Here is a 24,255-nt window from a genome sequence, read left to right as displayed (position 1 = left end):
TCATAGAAGAGTAAATATGTAGAACTGTCAGAAAATATCTATTTTGGGGGCCAGAGGGATGGCTCAGAGGTTAAGAATGCTTACCTCTCTTCCAGAGGACCTGAGTTTGGTTCTTAGCACCCACATAAGACCACTCACAACTGCCTGTAACTCCAGCTCCAGAGGAATCTGACACCTCTGGCCTCCTTGGACATCTACACCTTCTAGTACATAGCCACACAGACACACAGACACACAGACACACACACACATGCACATATTAAAAATAAATATTTTTTAAAAATAAATTATTTCCCAGTAAACACCTATATAAGGTCATATAGTCATTTTACTGTCAAATTACTGATTTGATATTACCTGAGGCATAATGGAATATACCCTAGACTTGGAATCAGAAATTTTGTGTTGGCCACTCTAGCTAGGAAACCAAGTTAGGACAGAACTTCTGGCTCTTTAGTGTCATAGTTTATTACATGAATATACAGTTGTAAAGGCCAAAAGATTAAATACCCTGAAAAAGCTTTGAAAATGGAAAGCTATATAAATAAGATATACTAATTTATTATGTCTATGGAGTTGGTGTTGATCTAATTCTCTAATCTTAACAATAAAGCATTATTCTAACCATATTTCCCAGTATAGCTATAAAGTGAGTCTGAGAGGAACTCAAAATTTATCTAGTTTTACTGATTAGAAGACAAACACCAGAAACTGCCTCGAATGACTTAGTTTGTTAGTAGAAAGGATTAGGCAATAAATTATTTGGAATAACATACTTACTATTCAACTTTAAAGAGGAATCAATCTTCATCATCTTAAATAAAATTTAAGATTAATCAAGTATGGAATGTAGAAAGCAATATTCCATAAATAACTTGAAAAACAGCTAGAGAAAAGCATTCGGTCAAAATCAAACAAGGCTGGAGGAGAGGAATGTGTCCTAAGCAAAATATAAACCCAGATGTCATACAGAAAATATTAAAGAGTCTAACTACAGAAAAATTCCCTTATCTACATAGAAAAAATACATTTGAAAATATCTGCAATATATGAGAGACAGCTAACAACTTGATGCTCTGGTGACTTTTAGGAATAATTAAAATGAAATATCTAATGAATCTAATAAAAAATTGGCAAAATTACACACCAGCAGTGTTGCAGAGAGATATGTTTTAAATCATGTGAAAAGTTGTTCAGCCTAATTGCTAGTTTTAAAACATAGTTATTCAACTACTAATGATATCCTGCACTGGTTTTCATTAATCAGAGCAGGAAAGAAAATGGGAGAGAAGCATTCATGTTGTAGACAAACAGTTATAAACGGAAATGTAAATAAGTTCATATTTTTTCTGTTTCTTTTTTTTTCTTTTTTTTAAGTTTAGACAAGGTCTCACTATGTAGCCCTGGGTGGCCTGGAATTGGTTCTGTAGACCAGGCAGGCTGCAAACTCAAACAGATCCACCTGCCTCTGCCTCCTGATTGCTGAGATCAAAGGCATGTGCCAACACACCTGGCCCTAAGTTCACTTTCTTTGAAAATAATTTAGCATTCAATTTTTAAAATTTTACCAGTAAAAAATTTAAAAACCACACACACACACACACACACACTCAGCAATTCTATTTTTTAATATTTTATTTATTTATTTATTTTATGTGTATGAGTGCATTGCATGCATTTTGTGTAAGTGCACCCATGCCATCCAATGCCTGTGGAGATCAGAAGAGGGCATCAGATCCCTTGGAACTAGAGTTATGAATGGTTGTTGAGCCACCTCTCCAGCCCCAGCAATTCTATTTTAGATAGTATCATGTAGATAATGTAACTCAAGATAAATGGACTTTCCTTTGCAGCATTTTATTGAGTAAGTGATTGGGTGACTTGTTGTGGAGCACAGTCTTGCTGTGAATCAAGACTAGTGTGGGACTCTTCTTGCAGCCCAGGCTGTCCTTGAACTTTCCATCTTTCTGCTTTAGCTTCTCCAGTGCTGAAATTATGGGTATGCCCCACTGTGCTTGGCTTGTAGCATAAATTTTTTAAAAGCAAAAATTGGAAACATCCTAAAAGCTCACCACAGGAAACTTAAGTAAAAATTTCTATGACATCCATAGGAAATTGTATTGGTTGATTGGAAGGAAACATTAAGAGAAGAGCAAAACTTCATAGACAATATGTATAATTGCATAAAATGGGCACACAGTCACCCCCATTTTAACAGTTGTTTGCTGAAAGTCCTAGGTATTTTGGACTTAAGAGTGTAGAAAATATTAGAAATGCTTTCTTAGCTGGGCGTGATGGCACATGCCTTTAATCCCAGCACTTGGGAGGCAGAGGCAGGAGGATCTCTGTGAGTTCAAGGCCAGCCTGGTCTACATAGTGAGTTCCAGGACAGCTGGGGCTACAGGGAGACCCTGTCTCAAAAAGACCAAAAAAAAAAAAAAATGCTTTCTTGGAGCTGCTATATGGGCGAACAGAGAAAGGTAATTTTCACATACAGAAGGAGGTAGGTGCTATAGTGAAAACAGAACTAGAAGACAAAGACAAGAATTCACCAGGAGAATAATGCTAAGGGGGAACACCAGAAAGCTTATCTAAATTCAGGTTGAGAAATTTTATTGTAGGCAATGAGTTCTGGTGGTACTATTAATACTGTGAAGTCTAAACCGTGAGATTTATCTCTGGCCTACAGTGATCCTTCCTGAGATACTGAACTGATTCCCAGTATAGTATGTCAGGCAATGCTCATTACATCTATTTTGTAACTGGGGTATTCTAGACAATTGGTGGTCCAGAGTAACTAATTAGCAGAATGGTAGGCAAAAACCACAGTGTCTTCGTCCTTAAGCCACCCTTTGCTCCTCTGGGCTTCCCCAAGGATGAGGGAGAATATTAAATATCTGTTTAATAAAACCTTGGCAGTCCATCCCTGGTGTGATCCTTCTCTCCGGTGACATTTCACGTGGGTGCGAGTCCTGTTGACCTTGTCTTTAGTCTCCCAGGCAACTAAACAGTTGCAGCCTGCTGTACCTTGATTCTTTGATGACTTTTCCCTCTTCTTGATGACTGAATTAGAAGGCTAAATATAGGGACTGGCTCTCTTATCTCCTCAGTCTTTCCATGTAGAAAAATGTGTTATCACTAACAGATTGTAGTTACAAGACAGATACTGGGGAGCAGAAGAATGGCAATGGGGCATGGAGGTATGGTCCAAACACAGAGAGTCAAGTTTCTCATTTAATAAGATTAAATGTTGAAGAGAAGCAGTATACCATAACCAAGGACACAGGCACAGCTTTCACAAAACTGAAGAAAAAAGGAACAATCTCTATGGATTGTGACAAAAGGGACAAGAGAAATGCAGATCTCTGTATTAGAAAAGCAACTAATGTCAGTAACAGCACTCAGACATATCTGCCAAAGCCATAAATGAGCATCCTTCCATTTATTTGAGTGTTGGGAAGTCAGGTGTCAACAGCAGCAAGGATGCAGTGGAAGTGGAGAAGACACTAGCTGGAGCATCAGTGACCCCTGACACACAGACCCAAGTGAGAAGTGTGGTTTCTGCTGCTGATCGGAGGTTGGAATATGCACTTAGCATCTTCTAGCTTTTTTTCAAATAAAGTTGGAGATACGGGTCTTAGGGTGAATGTTTTCACATTTACTTTGGAGTAACTTACTGAAAGACATCTTGTAACTTATACCAATGCACACAAAAAATGTCTGATCTCTTCTTTGTGTCTTTAATGCACTGATTTCCTTCTCTAGTTTAGGCTTAGGGGTAGTCTTTGAGCAAGGAATGAGTATCCTTGTTATTTTTATAGAGATGAAGAGTTTCCTCTCAACTTCTAAAATAAAGGCACTTTTATAAGGATTATACATAGTATAAAGAATTAGATTTTTGAGTACTTGAGCAGGAAATGAGGCTGCAGAGCTACATTTCTGAGTACGGCTCACACATTTTTTTCTTTTGGTTTTACAAGATTTGACATCTGGAATATTGACACATTATCCAATATTATTAGCAGGTCACAGTAATATTCAACTGAACTAGTTCACTGCATTTCAGGTATTAATTAGCCCTCAGACCCACATTCATGAGGAATTATTGGTACTTCAAAGCCTGTTTTTGACTAGGAAGGAAAACTATTGGCTATTCATTTCGTCTACTAACAGTCTTCAGGGTGTTGAACCTAGCACTATAGAAATGTTGTGGGAATTAGTAAGTATCTCTGTCTTCTAGAATCCACTGCTCTTCAGAGCAGATAAAACATATTTTAAAGTAACAATTAAAAGTAACAGTAAGTAATAGGGCAATTTATAGCAAGTGTAAAGTTGTATGTTGCTATTATTGAGGTGACTAGGCTATAATAGTGTTTCAAATGCTTTTATTCTTATTGTCCTTTTTTTTTGTTTTGTTTTTGGTTTTTGAAAAAGGGTTTTCCTGTAGGCACAGCTGGCCTGGAACTTGTTACATATACCAGGCTGACCTCAGTCTTACAGCAATCCACCAGATTAAAGGCATGTGCCACCAGGCTTCCAATACTTTTCTTTTTACTATTACTGATCTGAAGCAAGAACTAGAGCCCTGCAGAAAGCCTGAATTCATAATTTTAATGAACAACTGTTGAATACTTGGTATATTAGGTATGACTGAGAATATTTTATCAAGTGTCTCAATCACTTCAACAGTATTAACTTTTACTCTTTTTAAAAGATTCTCAAATTTTTTTTTTGATTTAGTAATTTTGTTTTATGTGTGTGTTTTGCCTGTGTTGTGCAATGCCTGTGGAGGCCAGAAGAGGGCATCAGATTCCCTGGAACTGGAGTTACAAATGGTTGTTAGCTGCCTTGTGGGTGCTGGGAACTGATCCCAAGTCCCCTGCAAGAGCAGCCAGTGCTCTTAACCACTGAGCCATCTCACCAGCTCTTTAATTTTCACTCTTAAATATGTAGAGAAATAATGTTCAGCGAGACATACTCATTTCCTATAATCTGTGAGTACAAGCAGAAGATGCAGAGTTTGAATTCAAGGTGTTTTACAGTGGAGGGCAAATATTAAAAGCATGCTTTATAAAGGATTTCTTGAAAAATAGGAAGCAAAATAAAATAAACCAATTTTTCTTGAAAGAAACTAGGAAAGTATTAAATGGAAGTATAATTAGAGGAAGGTTTCTCATCTGGTAGAGTCAGTTGATATTCATGAATGATAATGTCCTTAATAGGACTATATAATCTAAATTCTCTTCTTGCCTATTAAATTGATATATTTTTTTCTTTTTTTCTAAAATGCTGTAAGGCCATTGAGACATTGGTAAGCCATTCCCCAGTTAGCATTTGGCAACATTTATTAGCATGTTATTGGGACTATATGATGAAATTTGTTTACATTTCAAGATTAATTTAGGATTATCCAACTATCCTTATTGTGAACTAGGAATTGATTTGTAGATGAAGAAGACAAGTTATGGTGTCCTAGGTTTAAAAAATGCTTTTTCAGGAAATACCTAGAATTATATAATCTTACAGTTTGTTTTAGTGTGGTTGGAGTGTATATTTTAAGATTTATCGGACCAAGTCAACTGTAGACTAATACTAAAGAAAAATGGATGGTTGTTACAGAATATGAAATTATACTTGAGCACAAATTACTGGGATTCCTCAACATTTCTTTGCAGGCCAGGTTTCCTAGATAATAGAGTTTGCTTTCTAAGGAAAGAGTAAAAGTAGTTAATTAGGCATGAACTCAAACATGTGCCAGTGAGGATGTCCTCAGCTGTAAGTGATCAAAAAAATCCCAATTTTATTCAAATAACCTCTGTGTGATTCCACTTCCCAGACTGTGGCAAGTACCCTAGACAATTAACTTACTGAGAGGTTTCTTTTGGTTTATAGTTTCTAGGGTTCCAGTTCTTGAGTGACTGTCCTTGTTGTTTGCAAATCTGTGGCTAGGTAGTACATCATGCCGAGAAGCATGTGGCTGAACAGGCTGCTTGTGTCACGGCCATGGGAAAACGGAGAGAGGAAGAGACCAGTGGCCCACATTCCCTTTGAGGACATATCCATAATGACCTGAGCACTCCCACTAGGATCGATTTACTTAAGATTCCTCACCTCCTGCTGCACCAAGTTGAGGACCAAGTCTTTAATACATGTGCTTTTGGAAGACATTTAAACAATAGTAGTCATCAAGAGTGATACTTAATGCTCCTTAGTAGTAGAGTTTCTTTAAACTCAAGTTTGGAAGGGACCAGTTTGTGACTCTAGTTGTTAAATGTTTTTCCTTAAGCACACAGTAAATTAATAGACAACGCGAGGTCAGGATTTCTTGACTTTCAATGTAGAATATTGCCTTTCATAATATTTACTCTTGAGACTTAACTATTGAGAGTGCTTTAAAACTCATGGCAGGCACTGGTCACTTTTGTAACTAACACACCCTTAAAATTCATTTATTTTGTTTGTTCAGTCAGTTAGAAACAGTGGAGTCTGTGTTTTAACAAAAACAACCCCTTGAAGGCCTTATTCTTGGTTTTGAAAACATAGGCCTTTAGCTACTAGTGGGTCCCGTCTCACCTCATATTTGAATTTTGTACTTTCACCATCTTTGTGGCTACACCTACATCATTTTTACTTTTTCTGTCCACAATTAGTTTCCCCTTTCTAATTGGACTTTGTGAGTGCTTTTCCCTTTCTCTCCCAGATCCCAGCCCTTATTTATATGGGCTGTGAACTCTACTGTTTTTCCTACTCAGTTGTGCCCATTACGTGTAAACCCAGTGTCAGTAAATGTCCCCAAACTGGGTCTTGGAATTACTATGGTAACTACTGCCTTAAGTGAGATTCAAACTAATAATTAGAATGTTGTGATAACTTCTCCTATTACAAGTTTTCTGTTTTTACAGTCCACCAAGAGCTGCCTCTTTTATTACAGCTAGCGCCCAGGTGACATGTGATTTATGGCCTGTCACCCTCCCAAATGCTAGTAATTTACTTTGTTTTTTCTTCATTTCTAGGACAAGATGTTGATAAATATAAAAAGTGTCTTATGGATGTGCTCAACCTTAATAGTAACCCATGCACTTCATAAAGGTGAGTGGCATAACAATTTCTTCATTGATAGCTGTAATAAAAAACTTATGTACTGGGGTGGAACTGAAGTATGGAATAACTACAGTGATTGTCTTTAAAAATCTATTCGGCCGGCGTGGTGGTGCACGCCTTTAATCCCAGCACCTGGGAGGCAGAGGCAGGCAGATCATGTGAGTTCAAGGCCAGCCTGGTCTACATAGTGAGTTCAGGTTAGCTGGGACTACAGGGAGACCCTGTCTCAAAAAGACAGAAAAAAAAAATCTATTCGGTGCTAACAAGTTTTAGTTAAATTATCATCACTGAAAACAGTGTATTTAAAAAATAATTAGGACAAAATAAATATTTTTAAATGAGCTTCCAGTAACCTCATAAATTACTTTTAAAAAATATTTTGGAGATGGGTTCACTGTACACTCCCAGTGGCCTCACACTCATCATCCTTCTCCTTAAGCCTCAGAGATGCTGGGATTACTGATTTGTGTTACCATGTCTGGCAGTAACTTGTATTTTTGAACTTAACGTGTAAAACATCTCATATATAGCACTGTGCATATTTAAAATTCTAGTTTCTTATGCACTACTTCCTGAAGACTTTCTCATAAATAGATAATTAATTACTCAGAAGGCTACATTTGTAAGTTAAGAAGATTTTAAAAGATTGACACCAAGTATTTATAACCACCTCCCTTTTTCTTTCTTTGTCTTGAGGTAACTGGGTAAGTACATAGCACTGCTTGTCTTAGGTGAAAATTTTATGTCCAGCCATGAGGTTTGTATAATTCCAATATTTTTTTAATATATTCAAAGAGACACACTAAGGAATTTGAAGAGACTATTTTGAGCTTCACTGGTCTGCTTCTGTCTTGTGAACTCTGCAGACCTAACTTCCATTTCTTTCTTGGACCCTATGCTCCAGACTTTCAGAAATAATTCACACATCCATAGACTGTTATATTTCCTGGTTTTCCATATGTAATCACTTTTGCTTGGGAGTCTCTCTCTTGTTCTCTTTAGTTACATTTTAATTCATTTTTCCAGACTCAAGTTTCAAGTATCTCTCCATCCATCCATCCATCCATCCATATATGTTTCCATCTGTCCATCTATCCATCCATGTATCCATCTGTCCATCCATCCATGAATCCTATCCAGCCATCCATATATGTCTCCATCTGTCCATCTATCCATCCATGTATCCATCTGTCCATCCATCCATCCATCCATCCATCCATGTACCCATCTGTCCAGCCATCTATCCATGTATTCATCCATCCATCCATCCATGTACCCCCCTGCCAATCATCTATTCATGTAGCCATCTGTCCATCCGTCCATGTATCCATCCATCCATCCATCCATCCATCTATCCATCCATCCATCCATCCATGTATCCATCTTTCCATCTGTCCATACATATATGCTCCAAGTCATGCACTCATCTATCCTCCCTTTGACAATATTTTTTTGATCCTTCTTTGTGTCAGATATGAATAATTCATATGTTGTAATTTTCATTAAATCCAAAGTTTATAAGAAATAGACAATAAACAAATAAACAATCATTCTGGATATTTTCCGATGATAAAAATAAAACAGAGTGACATCCTAGAGAATGGCCTGGGTTGAGGAAAGTAGGTCACACTTCTTTGAAAAGTAACACTAAAAGAATGAAGAGCAGCCAGCCTGCTGATCTAGCCTTAGGTTAAGATAAACTGTGTGAGCAAAAGAAAAGAATTGTAGTTAGACAGCAGTGATGACAAGAAAGTGGGACACATAGACAGAGAGATAAGCAGAGATCAGTGCCTATAAATAGTAGCAACACTAAACTCTTAGATAGGATTCACTGTGAGCTGGAAATTATTTTAGGTGCTTAACATTAGTTTACCAAGTATCCTTTACCCATGTTCTATAAAGAGAAAAATGAAGGGCTGAGAAGAAGATTGCTTGCTCACAGTTCCATATCCAATATGCATCAGAGGGAGGGGATGAAGAGAGCAGGCCACAGATTGTGGTCTTCACTGTTGTCTTATATTCTTATCTGTTGGGTAGTATAGGTTTTACGGAGGACCTGGTTTTATTCTAAGTGCAGAACACACTGAAGAGTTTCAGTCCACAGAACACATGTAGTAATAAATGTTTTTAGACTTCCATTTTGTTTTTCTATGAAGATTCAATCATAGGAGAATGACAATGGTGGGGAGGGGTTAATCTAGGTGGGTATTGTGGCAGCCTTTTCACGCAACTGGTAGCTTGCTTCAGGTGGTAGCCATGGAGATGGAGAGTTTAGGTGCTACCATCTGCTCATCATCCAAAGACTGTTCTGAAAAGGTTTCAAGAAGTAGATAAAGAAAAGGGAAAGGGAGCTGGAGAGATGGCTCAGTGGTTAGGAACACTGGCTGTTCTTGCAGAAGACCTGGGTTCAGATCCCAGCACCCACATGGCAGCTAACAACTGCCTGTAACTCCATTTCCAGGGTATCTAACAGCCTCTTCTGTCCTCCACAGGCATTGCACAGTATGGGTGCATTTACCTACATGCAGGCAATACATGCATACACATAAAATTTTAAAAATTAAAAAAAAAGAAAAACAGAACAAGACAGCAACATCTGGTGAGGACAAGAGGGGGTGTGGGAAGGGATTAAGAGAGGAGAGTTGGCTTTGGTGGCCAATGAAAGAGGAAATACCGTGAAAGCCATATAAGGCATCCTTCCACTTTGACTTTCCACTTGCAACAGAGACTCACACAGTGAAATAATACAACACACAGGGTATTTCCCTTATAGAGTCAAAAAATTAAAAAATGGATAGCCAACAATATTAAGTATTGTCTATACTTGAGGCCCTATTTATAAATCCATAGTTACTATTGAGGTACATAGTTAATTTGGAGATAATTTTGGGAAAAAGTAATTCTTTCCTATAGTGGCAGAAATAGAAAGCATAAAAGCTTAAGATCTAAATAAGACATATTTGTCAAGTTGATAGTGGGATAGACAGTGGTAACTTGTTGAATTGACACAGCATTTTATTGTTGTCTTGGGCTTTACTCTGTTTATTCCCAGGATTTCTAAAGCTCCATGTCTAATGCTAAGGAGCCAGCACCATGTCTATTGGTTTGTTGTTTTTAAAACATGAAGAACCCTTTGCTTTAACAATAGCCATATATTAGAAACTGCCTTCAATCTGTCCCCAGCTGGCTAGGAGCTCATCACTGTCCTCTCAGGGGAATGGATATCTTCATTAAGAAATTGGGCTGATTTCAAAGGATAAACTTAGAGAGTTTATTTTCTAAGCTAAGAAAGCCATGAAAATGGAATTATCACGTTATTCTTACATTGCAAAATGCAAAAATCTAAGTAGTGTTTTAAACAGTAATTTTTGCCACCAATTTTAATTAATTTTGTAACATGCCTTATGAACACTTTATATGTAGATTAATAGGATGATAAACAAATCATGAAAATAATGATCATTATAATTTTGAATGAGTGATTTCCATCATATATATATGAAATGTACTACTGTATTTATTCTTTTTAGACAAGTTTTTTTTTCTTTTTCTAGAGAGGGCTAGCCTGAAATTTTCTATGTAGTCCAGACTGGCCTCTAACTGGTTATGATTCATATACCCCAGTGCCTCAAGTTCTGGGATTGCAAGCCCGAGGCCCCATGTGAGTGTAGACCCGTCATCTTTAAAGTTACATTTTAGTCTTTGACAATAGAATTTTTCTCTGAAAGGGTATAATAGCTTCCTGAAAGTTTGAAAATGACCCACCTAATGGTAAGGGTTACACTGAACATTATCATTTCTGATGTATGTCCACATGAGACATGTGTCACTCAGACCACTGGCAAAGTGTTAGATGAACATCATTTAGATAGTTAGAAAATCATTGTTACTTCACTTGGAGGCTGTTATTAGCTTTTTGATCTTTTCACAGAGCGAGCATTGCTTGTGCATGAACATTAATTTCTATTATTTCTAACACCTTATGTAGTACAGGTTAGAAAGTGGCTTGAGAATTAAGGTGAGGGGAATGGATTCCAGTAAGGGTGAAAAGATATTTTCTTTTGCATGCAGTGATATTAAATTGTAACTGGTGTGTTCTTTGTCATGAAACACAAGAGCTTAAAATAGAAAATAAGTATGTTAGGAGGGTTAGGTGAACAGAAGCTGGCTTTCCTACCAGGATATAATGAGGAGCAGTATTTCTCTGCAAAGTGAGAGCAGCTGGACTTGCCATTATAATGAAGCCTTTTGTTGAAACGGGGCTCAATGAGGTTCTCCAAATGTTAGACTTGCCCTTGCTTCTGTCTCATGAAGTACTTTTCAAAATTCTTTGAATTGCTTTCCTTACACTGTGCTAGCCTAACCTTTTCTTTTCTTTTTTCTTTTCTTTTTTCTTTCTTTCTTTCTTTCTTATTTATTTATTTATTTATTATATTGTTATTGTTGAGATAGGGTCTCACACTGTAGACCAGGTAGGCCTAGAACTTGTAGAAATTTACCTGCCTGAATTGCTGGGCCCAAGGAAGTTTCTTCAAAGGTTAGATTTGTCTTTGCTCTGGTCTTATGTGACAGTTATCTTAAACGGTTTTCATCTCTGAAATATAAAGATAACTTTTACCTTTCAACTGCTTTTCCTAGCCCTAGTCTAGCCTTTCTTTTCCCTTCGGCACCCACTAGCCATACTATTTATGGTAAATCATGTTTAAGTTTCTTTGACCACTTTTCTCCCCTCAATTGGGGAGAGAGAGAGAGAGAGAGAGAGAGAGAATGAATGAGAGAGGGTTTTATCACTGTAGCCCAGGCTACACTGGAGCTCATAGCAACTGTCCTGCTTCTTTCTCTTGAGTGCTGGGATTATAAGCATGAGCTGCCTACCATACCCAGTTTAGTTTATCTAGTCTTTTAATCTGCAATACAGAGTCTAGCCTACCCTGTTTCTTTCTGTCCTTAATTTCTTGCTTTATTTTATCACGTTTTTCATGTTAAACACTAAGCAGCAAATACTTTCAAATGAGCTCTGTATTTCAGTGTGTAAAAATGAGTATCATTGATCCCCTTCTTTATCATAAAACCTTATGGAAGTTCCATGCTATTCCCTTTATTTAAAATCATTCTAATTCCTTCATATACTCAAGATGCAACAAAACACGATGAAGTTTTGCTACCCACATTTAATAGATTCAGTTCAGGCTTTTCAGGAATGTTAATCGGAGATTTTCTCTTTCCTCTAGTGACAGTGGATAAAAGCCCACCAGTTAAGGGCTCCCTGTCTGGAAAAGCCAGCCTACCTTGTCATTTCTCCACCATGCCTACCTTACCACCCGGTTACAACTCGAGTGAATTTCTCCGAATCAAATGGTCTAAGATGGAAGTGGACAAAAATGGAAAAGATATAAAGGAGACTACTGTCCTCGTGGCCCAGAATGGGAATATCAAGATTGGTCAGGACTACAGAGGGAGAGTGTCGGTGCCGACACACCCTGAGGATGTGGGGGATGCCTCCCTCACCGTGGTCAAACTCCGTGCTAGTGATGCAGGTGTCTACCGTTGTGATGTCATGTATGGAATTGAAGATACTCAGGACACCATGTCACTGGCTGTGGATGGTAAGCTCTGTAGATTTGTAAGAAGTGGTCCCACGTGACTCCTGGGTCAGAAGTATAGGAGAGAATGCAAGGGTAACTCCTGCTCAGGGTTCAGAAGGTGGAAAACATGTCAACTCAACAGTCTCTGCTTTCCAATGAAAATGAACTATTACTCCCAGAGCAGGTAACTTCTTGTGAAACAGTTTCATTGATTCAGGTAGTAAAGTATAGTATACTAGAATAATGAACAAAGTAATGGAATTACTTTGGTGCTGAGACCTGCCAATGATTACTTTCCAATACTATAAAGGCTATTCTGCAGTTTAATTATGACATTTGTAAACACACACACACATTAATGTAAAAAAATTGAGTTTAATTTTAAAAGGTATAATTTAAAAGTACCCTTGAAAAAGCAATCTTATTTTAATAAGTGTCATGATTCATATAATAGTGTCTTAAAAATGCAATAAATATTAGAATCTTTCAATTGGATCAAAGCAAGAAATCGGCAAAAAAAAGTGTCAAGTTAATACGTTAGTTACTATCCATTAAGTTCTGCCCGTGAGGCACTTTACTTTTACCCTCTTCTTAATGTTGGTTTATATGTCACTTGAGTTTAGGTTTGGAGTAAAAGCAAAGACAAATTGCTCTAATTGGGCACACACATAATGCCATAGCTCCTGGAAGCAGACCATGTTGGCAAGTTATTAAGCAAGCATTTAACACCCAGGCATGATGAAACAGATTTTCTTCCAACTTTAATTTTTTTTCTAGAAAATATTTACCTTTCAGAAATATATATATAAGGGGTTTTGTTAAAATTCTTTCTTGTTCAGACAAAACAAAATATTTTGAATTTCAGGTACGGCAAACAAATTTACTGTGTTCCATATTGTTCAGATATCCACTAAATACCCCCAGCTCTTCTAAGCCCAGAACTTCTCTAATCTCTCCATTGTTTATTTTAGTTTGTACCACTGCTATCTCTTTTATAACCATCTGTATATGTATACCATACACACATATTCACTTTTTAAAATTCCCAAAGGAGTTTAATAACTTCTTATAGTTTTCACCAGTAAAGATTTAGCCGTGGGTTTGCCTCTTGCTGCTCTGAAACAGTGAACACCCCCCACCTAATCTCCTTAGCTCTGTGGGATCTTCAAAGTATTCTAACAGTTGCAGACATTCATACAGATTGATGTTCTCTGCCTTGGTCAAGAAGACCCTCTTGTCTGTCCCCTCTTACTAGCAATACTCAGTGCCTGTGGAAGATTTTTTAATTACTAAGCTTACTTGAAACTTTGGTCAGCATAATACTAATGTAAAACTATTCAAATTCTTGCTTAAGCCTTAAAGATCCTTTTAAGCTACCTCTCATGGTTACCAGACAGGATGGTATGTGCTTACTGACAATTTTAAAGACACTAAATATTTTTAATTTCAGGTACAGCAAACAATTAATTTCAATGTACAAATTGTCATTTGGTGACATTTTGAGATATGTCAGAAATGGAAAGAGGACTGTTAGCTGTCACTCTACTTGGTGCCATGCAATTCCCTTTATGTAGACACCAATGACCACAATCATCTACAAGATGGCTATTCTATTCCCCCAGAGTTCTTTTGCTCGCACACACTTGTCTTGGGACAGATACATTATGTAAGGAATAACATAAGAGAGACTATCTGATAGCCAGCCAGACTGTGGAAGCTAGATCTATCAACCCAGGAAATGACTGGGAGGAAGGGGAGAGTAGCAGACATCTTGGAAACCACAGTTCATTCCAAACCACAGCAGGTGGTCTTGAGTTCTACGACTCAATAAAATTTTACTCATAAAATCCAGTTGCCCCATTTCATTCTATTTTCCAGTGACTTCTCCCGTATATTAGTTGGATTCATTTTGATGTCTTATAGAAATAGAGTCATGATATTTACTCCAGTTAAAAATGGAAAGAGTCAGGCTGGAAAGATGGCTCAGCGGTTAAGAACACTGGTTGTTCTTGCAGAAGACCCGGGTTCGAATCCCAGCACCCACATGGCAGCTAACAACTGTCTGTCACTCCAGTCCCGGGGATCTGGCAGCCTCTTCTGACCTCCACGGGCATCACACGACACGGGTGCACTTACCGACATGCAGGCAATACATGCATACACATAAAAAAAATTAGTAAAATTGAAAAAAATGGCGTCCTGTTAAAGTGGGAAGAAAAGGTCCTACAGGTTTACCTCCTCAGTTGCTCTTTCTTTACCCCTTTGACAATTTCCTGAGTCCTGGAACACAGTTTGTAACTACTAATTTAGGCAATCCCTAAAATATAACAAAGAATTTGAGGCAAGTTCCAGTATGCCTCTCTTCTACTTTGGAAAATTTGGTGAACTTTATTTCAAGCCATTCTTGGGATAAAAATTGTATATTTTTATCATTCGTAGTAGAGACCATAAATTATGCTAGCCAGACAGTGAATAGGATGCACATTTGGGTAGGGCACTATAATCTACATAACATTTTAGAATCCTTTATCTAGGTTTGATTTCAGATAATCAAATAAAATAAATAATATTAGATCTGCTTTATTGGGGAGGAAATCAAGGTATAAAAAGTTTCACTTGATTGTAAGGAGCAAACTGAAAACTGAAATAAACACTGCCACCATCTTTCTACCCTATCCTATTATCTCTGAAGACAAATCTCTATGCTGAATGTTTGGAGTAAATTAAAGGCAGGACTCGAGTGAGCTAAGTTTTTGAAGAGCCTAGAATCTATACAAGTTTAGCAGAGTAAAGATAAAGAATTATGATGATACTAATAATTGGCATATTGTTTCAATGAGAAATTTTACACACTACAATGGGAGACTTGAGCATTTGAAGTAGCCTGTGTTTACTGTCTTTGCAGGGGTTGTATTTCACTACAGGGCAGCAACCAGCAGATACACTCTGAATTTTGCTTCTGCTCAGAAGACTTGTTTGGACGTTGGGGCGGTCATAGCAACACCAGAACAGCTCTTTGCTGCTTATGAAGATGGATTTGAGCAGTGTGATGCAGGCTGGCTTTCTGATCAAACTGTCAGGTGAGAGCCTTGGGGCCAGAGGTTGTAAAGGATTCATCTGACAGTGGAAGTGCCATTCACCAGCCCTTTGCTTCCACAGATATCCCATCCGGACTCCCCGAGAAGGCTGTTATGGAGATATGATGGGGAAGGAAGGGGTCCGGACCTATGGTTTCCGCTCTCCCCTGGAAACCTATGATGTGTATTGCTATGTGGATCATTTGGATGGTAAGATGCTTAACTTTATATAGCTTTATTTGAACTTAGAAAACGGAGGAATGACCAGAAGCACAGGGCCTAGAGCAAGCCCTCAGGCTTGTTTGGATTCAACACAGCAATATTTTGTTTCAATGACTGTGTGATTTTGTGGTAAAGTAAACCTAAATTAAAGTGGAAAAGGAAGGAGGAGTATGTAAATGGTTATGCAGGTTAGAAATGTCTTGGTTAATGGCAGGTTCCTTATACTCAGGCTGCTCTTGGGCTACTTCCAGCACACTTTTAGAGCATCCAGAATAGAAAACTGTAAGGTGGTACCTATTCTAGTGAGAGCTTCAGGTAGAAACACTGTGAGGACAAACTTCTGTGACTCCAACTGCTGATGTACACCCCTCAACTCAATGAAAACACTGTGAACTGGCCTGGGAGGCAGTGTCGGATTTCTCACCAAGTCTTCTTTGTTACATGGATTTTCCAGAGCAACTATTCATTCAACCAATTGACACATTCAAAACTACATTATAAAGAACTACTATGTGATACATAGCCTGCTATTTACTAGGGATGTGAAGCCAGTTTAGATAAATTTCTCTCCAAGATGCATAGAGTCTGATTAATTTTAGTGCTGCGTTTCTTGCTGCTTGAGTTAGAGGTTCTTATTTGAGTTTAATATTGCTGGTATTCAAAGGGTCCCATGTAGTTTTACAATAAAAAGCACATGCGATGGAAGTTTCTGTGACTTTTTAAAGTGGATTTTCATTTGTAATAATAGGTATCTTAGAAGTCTAAGCATATAAACAATGATATTAAATTAAATTATTTTTGGAATTCTGGCTGGATGCACATAAAATGAATGGCATCACTTTTTAATGTGTAAAATGAGGTTAGATGACATAGTTCCTTCCAACACTAAAATTCTGTGAGTCTCTTTGTTTGATGCTTTTCTTTGTTTTGAGATGGATTCTGGCTGTGCTGGCAGGCTGGTCTCATGCCCCTGGACTCAAAAACTCCTCCTTCTCAGACTCTCACATAGGTGTATCTACAAGTGTCTGCCACTGTGTTTAGCTTATGATTCTACAGTTCTTTTAATTGAATAAACAACCACAGGATCTGAAGCTAAACTATAAGCAGCTTGTATTTTCCTAATGCATTGGTTAAATTTGCTTCAGAAGGCTGCCTTCACAGTCTTACTGTCACAATTATTTGAGAATGGTGAGTGTGCTTTCTAAGTCAAAATTCCAAAGCCAACAGCTTCTGTTTCTGTATATGGGCAAAGGAAGACACCTACAATATCCAAGCTATTAAGGACGTACATGAAATTGAGCTTTTTTTTTCCTCTTATTTTAATTGTTTCTAAAGCTATATTTAAAATGGCTTTTAAGACTTATTTTTAGAATTGGAGGTAGTTGGTTAGAGGGAGTGGTTCTAGTGAATAAATTTGGCTTTTGCTACTTGAGAAAGTTAGATAGTAACAAACATATCTGGGATGCTGGTTATACTACCCCTGAACCAGGGTAGGTTTGGAAAAAGTGTGTATAAGATTTAATCCATTTAAAAGAACTTTACCAAATTTATTGTTATGGTAAGCATCTGGGAACATATTTATAATCTCATTCAAATATCAATTCCAAGCTAGACTTCTTGATGGAATGACAGGTGTTAGTCTTCCTTTGGGGGGGTAGTGTCACAGGTTCTAGTTATAATGCCCAAGCTGGCCTCAAATTCACAGTCTTTCTGCCTTAAGCTTCCTAGTGCTGATACTAAAGGCAGGCAATTGCTATTCTTAAAAGGAGCCCTTTTCTACCTCTGGAAGCCTAGTCATTTCTGTGGCAGATGTTCTGTGTAAAACTCATTTCTGTTCCAATGTAATCCAACTCTACTGTGTAAAGTTACTTGGAATAAATATTTCACATGTTTGATGACTAAAAACTTGTAATGTGAAATATAGCATGACAAATTTAGCAGAATCTGAACCATTTTGTTGTTCATAAAGTTGGAAGAGAGGGTAAAGAATCAATACAAACAGTAAATCAAGTACTGGCTGAAATCCGAGTCAGCAAAGTAACAAGGTTTTTTTGTTTCATAGAAGAAGTTTGCCACTTCTGAAGACACCCAGCATTCTTATAATGACAGTGTTGTAGAGATCTTTTCTCCTTGTGTGCTTCCCTTGGTCAATTAAAACATCTTCAGATACTTCTCTTTCTTTCAACTTGAGTAAGACAAGGATTAAAGGGAAAATTTATGGCTAGTGAAATACGTGGAGGCTCACAGAATCTTCCTTTTAAGGTTTCTCTCATTCCTTTACTAAGTATATGTCATCCCTTTGAAATAATGACTTTTAGATGAACTGACAAAAGTTGTTGGGGAAGGTTGACAACAGAAAATTATACCTATTGTTTTAATATTCATACTGATAAAAGTTATTTGAAAGTAAGTCAGAATTCCTCATAAAAATATCTATTGCTAAGTTCATGGATCTAATAACTCCCATTTATTTTAATTATATTTGGGGGAACCAAGTGTATGAGAGGTGGTGGAGGCAGTTAAAATTGGAGATACTGATGCTCTTGAAATGCATATGAGGGACCATACATGCAGTAGTCATGAGCAAGTGTGCAACCACAGCAGAAGCTATGTTATTCCAGATGGTCTAATGAAGGAGACAATTACATGCAACATAACATCAAGTTCTAAAAAGTCACCTAATTTTATGTTTAACTTTAGTAATTTAAAATAAAAGATATTAACAGAATATTAACCTTTTATCCTTTCTTGTTTAAGGTGTCATATGCACATTGCCATATGCATTCCTCTTAAAACCAAATAATTACATCGCATTACATTAAGTCCAGTCAGTTTTCTGACTCTTTGTAAAGTTGTATTTACAGCAAAGTTCTGCATAGGAATACAATATTTACTTCTATTTTGAAAAGTGGCTGAGAAAGTATAAACAGTGTTTTCAACAGTTATATCCACTAATGTGCATTTCAACATTAGTTTGTGTCCTTAGAAATGTTCCAGAAATTATGGTCATTTATTAGACATGAGTCAGGAACAGGATAGTGTTATAAAGAAATCAATAGGAGCTGAAGAAATTATTCAGTGTTTAAGGAGTCACTGTTCTTCCAGGGGACCCAAGTTCAGTTCCCATCACTGACATGACAGATAACATCCTTCCTTAACTTCAGTTCTAGGGGACCTAACACTCTTTTTTTGGCCTTCATGGGTACCAGGTACACTCCTGGTATACTTACAAACATGCAGGCAAAACAGTTATACATAAAAATAAACATAAATAAACTCTTTATTTTAAAGTTACAAAAAAAGTAAGTGGAATTATTGTTCAGAAGTAGGAAAACAGAAGTTAAGATTAATAAAATCATCCTTATTAAGACATTTAATCTCTGTTTTCCCATCAAGTGAATTTGGAAGATGTTGAGATGGTCTTAAAGTAGAGCTAACTGAATGAAACAGAAAACTTAGAAGATTAAGACTGCAGATCCTCCTTATTTTATTATAGGATAAGCCTATTTAAATTGAAAATGTATTTGATACACACAACCTAAGGAACATCATGGCTTAGCAACAGTAGCTTGCAGAGTATCACTTGTTCGCTTGTATCTGGGAGAAGGACTGACTAGAAGCTCTGAATTAATGCTGATGCCAGGGTGCTCAGAAAAATAAACTGAATGTTGTTGGTTCTGGAACAGGTCAAAATTTAACCTCAAAGTATGATTTCGACTGAATACATATTGCTTTTAGACCATTGGGGATCTGATAATCATGAATAAAGCCAGAGTCTATTGGGGACCATCAGAACCAAGGAACTGCAAAGGCCATGCTGAGAGCAGAGTTCACAGGCAGCTCAGCCCCTGAAGCATCAAGAATAGGCAGGACCCTGGCTGAGTTTCAGTCCTGCCATTTACAACTTGTGAGGTCATGGGCAAATTTTGCATCTTTAATCTTTGGTTACTTCTTTTATGAAATTTAGAGCAATAAGAATATTTACTTTTTAACCATGGTTTGGAGATTGAATGGGACCGTATATGAAGTTTTTATTATACTGTATGGCACAAAGTTAGTACTTAATAAATAATAACTGTTGTTACAGCATAGGAGAATGAGAGGTTCTTTATTTCTATTGAATTTATAATAAGAAGAAAGGCATTAAATCACAACTTTGTGGATTAGGTTCACTATAAAATACAATTTTCTGATAATAAATTTAAATGTAGAAAGAATCTTGGGAAGCTATAAAGTTTCAACTCTAGACATTTTGCAAAATAGACTTGATTTGAGATTTTATGAGTGCAGCGGTCTATCATATTTTGAGCCATGGCATCTTGAAGAATAAATACGAGGACTAACTGGAAATGACACGTGAGGAAAAAGTCATTTTGGATGTGATCAATGTAAATTCTTAAACATTATTGAAAAATTAAAAATAACATCGTGGCAAATAAAAGTTTCCATATTAACCCTACTAAGGGTTGAAATAAACTTACTGTGACTAGAACATTGTCTTCCCAAATCCCAACATTCAGGAATATTGATTTCGAACTCTCCCCAAATCATAGACCGCTGGAGAATTTAAATCTTTCTGAAGGTGCTTTGTGAGTTAGTGCCTCTGTGTTCTGAAGCAGACAGTGTGTTAGGAGGTATGTGTGCCAAGCTGCATCCATAGTAAAAATGAATTGCCAAACAAGATAGATAGTAGCAAGCTGTAAGGAACAGTGTAAATGTTTCAGCCCAAAATCCCTCCAACTTAAAAAATATTCAGTTCTTTTGTAATGAAAATAGTACATTTGTCTGATTTTCTTCTGTAGCAGGTACTTGTAAAAAATGGATTTTATAAAGACATTTTATTTTCTCTGCAGATACATGAAAGTATGACAGATGAGGTCAGACAGCCTCTCTTCATGGTTGACCCAGTTAGTTCCCTTGCATATGAATCAATCTTTCTGGGCTGCTATCCAGACCCGACAGAGAATTGATCCAGAGTTCCTTCCCTTCTAACCTCAGAGACCTGTGTCCTACTCTCTCACGCCCTATGTGTTCTATATAGCCCTGCCTTTAAGGCTTCTGACTTACCTTCATGATTCACTCTGCCATTCTGATTGCCTGACTTTTCCAGGGCTTGCAGCACACTGAGAAATCGCTACTGTGGACCTTCTCTTAGGTCTCCTGATCCTCCCCTAAGTTCACATTGATCTCTCTCACCTTTGCCATACCTGAACCTTGAATTCTTTCTCTTGCTGGTCTGATTCCAGGAGGGAAAATATGCAAATTCATCTTTGTATTCCCAATATGTCCTTGGCACATAGGTGCTCCATAGGTGGAGTTGAAGAAATCCAAAACAAATCGTTTAATTTGGTTTTTGTACTCTATGTAAACTCTGATTTTTGTGCTCTGTGGGATGAAGTGCACCATAAGAACAACAGCCACAAAAAATGAAATGTTAATTTCTAATTTTGCATGACACACAAGGCCTAAACTCTTCCCTCATTTCTGCCCCCTCCCACATTTTCTCATCTGTGAATATTTTGTATTTAATCTCTGTTTTGACTCTCACAAATGGTGTCTGTTCATATAAACAGTTTTTCAGTAGACCCGTCGTAATCATAAAGGCAAAGTAAACATCTTGACAACGGTGTCCCCTTCTCAACATTGTGTACCTTGTTGCCTTCCTCCAAAGCACAAACTCTGCCTGGTCTTCAAAGTTCCTAAAACCTAGTCTGCTGAAGTCCCTTAACTGGCTTTCCTGTCTGCAAATGTGACTTCATATGCATGCATTCACCTGACCCTCTGTGGATGCTGTGCCTGCTCCTCCTGCAGTTCTGTTTGAGTCTCATAGACAGCAGTCCCCTGACTCATCTTTCCAACATTCTGCTATCACTGGTATTTCAAAACTTAGTGCTTCCAGAGTTTCTTGGTTGTCCATTCCAGCTCACACTGGGATTTGTTGGCAAAAACTTCTACATTATTTGAAATTAGTTTCACATACTTTGGTATTTGCTTTCTGGTTTCTTTCCCTTAAATATGAAATGTTATCAGTTTTATTTCTCAAAAAAAAATCATAAGCTCTTAGTTGAGATAAGGCCACAAATTTCTGTATTTTTCTTTCTTCTTTTCTTCCTTCCTTTCTCCCTCCCTCCCTCCCTCCCTTCCTTTTCTTTCTTTCTCCTCCTTTTTTAGTCTTTTTGAGACAGGGTCTCCCTGTAGCCCCAGCTGACCTGGCACTCACTATGGAGGCCAGGTTGGCATTGATTTCAGAGATCCACCTGCTTCTGTCCCCCACCTCCCCAATGCTGGGACTAAAGGTGTGTGTCACCAGGCCAGGCTTAAGTTTCTGTATTTTTGTAAGTAACAATCCATATGCATGAGCCCATAATATTTACTCAAGAAATACTTAATGGGACTAGATTTTTAAAAAATTATCTTTTTAGAATTTGGCAACTGCTAATACTTTTTAATTTGAATAACATTTCACAACTATGCTTTGCTTCGCTTGCCAAATTTGCTAAGAATTTGTTTTTTTTTTTTTTTTTTCACCTTTTTGAGACAGGGTCTCCCTGTAGCCCCAGCTGTCCTGGAACTCACTATGTAGACCAGGCTGGCCTTGAACTCACAGAGATCCTCCTGCTTCTACCTCCCGAGTGCTGGGACTAAAAGCATGCGCCACCATGGCCAGCTACTAAGAATCTTTTAAAATAATTATTACAGGATCACCATAATGCTAGGTTTTCTTTGTTCCTCCTCTATTTCCCAGCATATCTTCAAATAATTCCTTTCCATAGGTACTCATCCCTGGCATCTCATTGTACCTTCTCATTTTTGGCTTCTCACCTCTTCTTCAAAATCAATGCTCCTCTATGGGTTTAGTTCCCTCACACCTATTTAGAAATTATGGGGAAAATTTTTCCTGCTGCTCCCTGGCATTGGGTCCAGGAGAGTGCTGCCACCTTTCTGATTTGTGTAATGTCTGTGCCAGACCTAGAGCCAGATGAACTTTCCCTGTTTGTTTCCTTGTGAGATAGATCTTTTACACATGAAAAGGTAAATTCTAAGTACAGGTGAAATGTTATTGGTACCCAGGTTTTTGGAGGCTTTGATTGGACCAATATCAGCAATTAAATCTGGAAATTGTTTGAGTTCTTTTCTGTTGGTTTTCAGGCTGCCTACTAATTTTAGTGACATTTACGGCTTATTAATTTTCAAGTCACTTCACTGATGAGAGTTTAATGGTTAGTGATTGCTGGCGAGTTCAAGGCCACGTGCGAGGAGAAGAAGGAAAGTGTTGAAAAATTCAAGTCTTCTTTCATTTAGTTTTCAGGAAAACCTTGTTGGACACTTTTGAAAAAGCTACAATTTTTGCAAGTAAGGAAATTAAGGCACAGAGAAGTTGGGTGATTCCATAGGCCCTTTGTTCGGATCTATTGCAGTAAATTCTCAGAAATCCAAACATTCCCCAGCAGAGCAGCAGGTAGGCTTACAAGTTTTAAAATAAATACAAATTTTCCTCAAGGCCTCTAGGAAAACCTTGTTGGACACTTTTGAAAAAGCTACAATTTTTGCAAGTAAGGAAATTAAGGCACAGAGAAGTTGGGTGATTCCATAGGCCCTTTGTTCGGATCTATTGCAGTAAATTCTCAGAAATCCAAACATTCCCCAGCAGAGCAGCAGGTAGGCTTACAAGTTTTAAAATAAATACAAATTTTCCTCAAGGCCTCTCCAAATCCCTGATTTCACACATAAAGATACCTTTATTTTTTTTATCTTTTTTAAAAAATTATTTATTTAATAACCACATACTTAGAAGAAGCATTTCATTACATCAGCATTATATTCAATAACAATTTCCAGAGCAAAGATACATCTCTTTCAAAATGGGCTATAATATTTAGGTTTACAGTTGAATTAATAAAGTTATACAATATTGTAATCTGTATAAACCCTATAAGACATAAAATTAAATGAGGGTTTAAGCTTTAAAAAATCTCCATTTCATTATTAAAGTACAGTTTCATACAGAAAAATTCATTTTTAATACAATTGAAACTAAGATGCACATGCATTTCTAATCTCTATATATCTGATTATTACTAGTCACAGTTGGTTACTTTCTGAGCTACTTGGCATCTGAGCAAGGATATAAAGTCATCAGGCAAATTTCAATGATAATGTTTTTCACATCTACTAATAAGAAGCATATTTTATGCTTTGAAGAATAATTTTTTTAATCATTATATATATTTTTAATTTTTAATAACTACATGATTAGAAGCATTTCACTA

The 24,255-nt window shown here is 37.2% G+C and overlaps 1 protein-coding gene across 4 annotated transcripts in view; it reads left to right on the top strand.

The window, feature by feature from the left end:
* The window catches only part of Vcan (versican), a 116,503-nt gene that overhangs the window by 5,403 nt on the left and 86,845 nt on the right, over positions 1-24,255 (top strand). For all 4 annotated transcript variants that reach the window (XM_008853288.3, XM_017803242.2, XM_029556199.1 and 1 more), the window contains exons 2-5: positions 7,014-7,089; positions 12,333-12,707; positions 15,592-15,766; positions 15,846-15,973. In XM_008853288.3, the coding sequence (XP_008851510.1) occupies positions 7,020-7,089; positions 12,333-12,707; positions 15,592-15,766; positions 15,846-15,973 (748 nt within the window). In that variant the 5' untranslated portion in view covers positions 7,014-7,019. The remainder of the gene's footprint in view (positions 1-7,013; positions 7,090-12,332; positions 12,708-15,591; positions 15,767-15,845; positions 15,974-24,255) is intronic.

This window comes from Nannospalax galili, unplaced genomic scaffold (genome assembly GCF_000622305.1).
Source record: "Nannospalax galili isolate Female #2095 unplaced genomic scaffold, S.galili_v1.0 scaffold45, whole genome shotgun sequence".
NCBI lineage: Eukaryota > Metazoa > Chordata > Mammalia > Rodentia > Spalacidae > Nannospalax > Nannospalax galili.
Note: the sequence above shows the minus strand (reverse complement) of the source record. Positions and strands in the feature narration are given on the sequence as shown.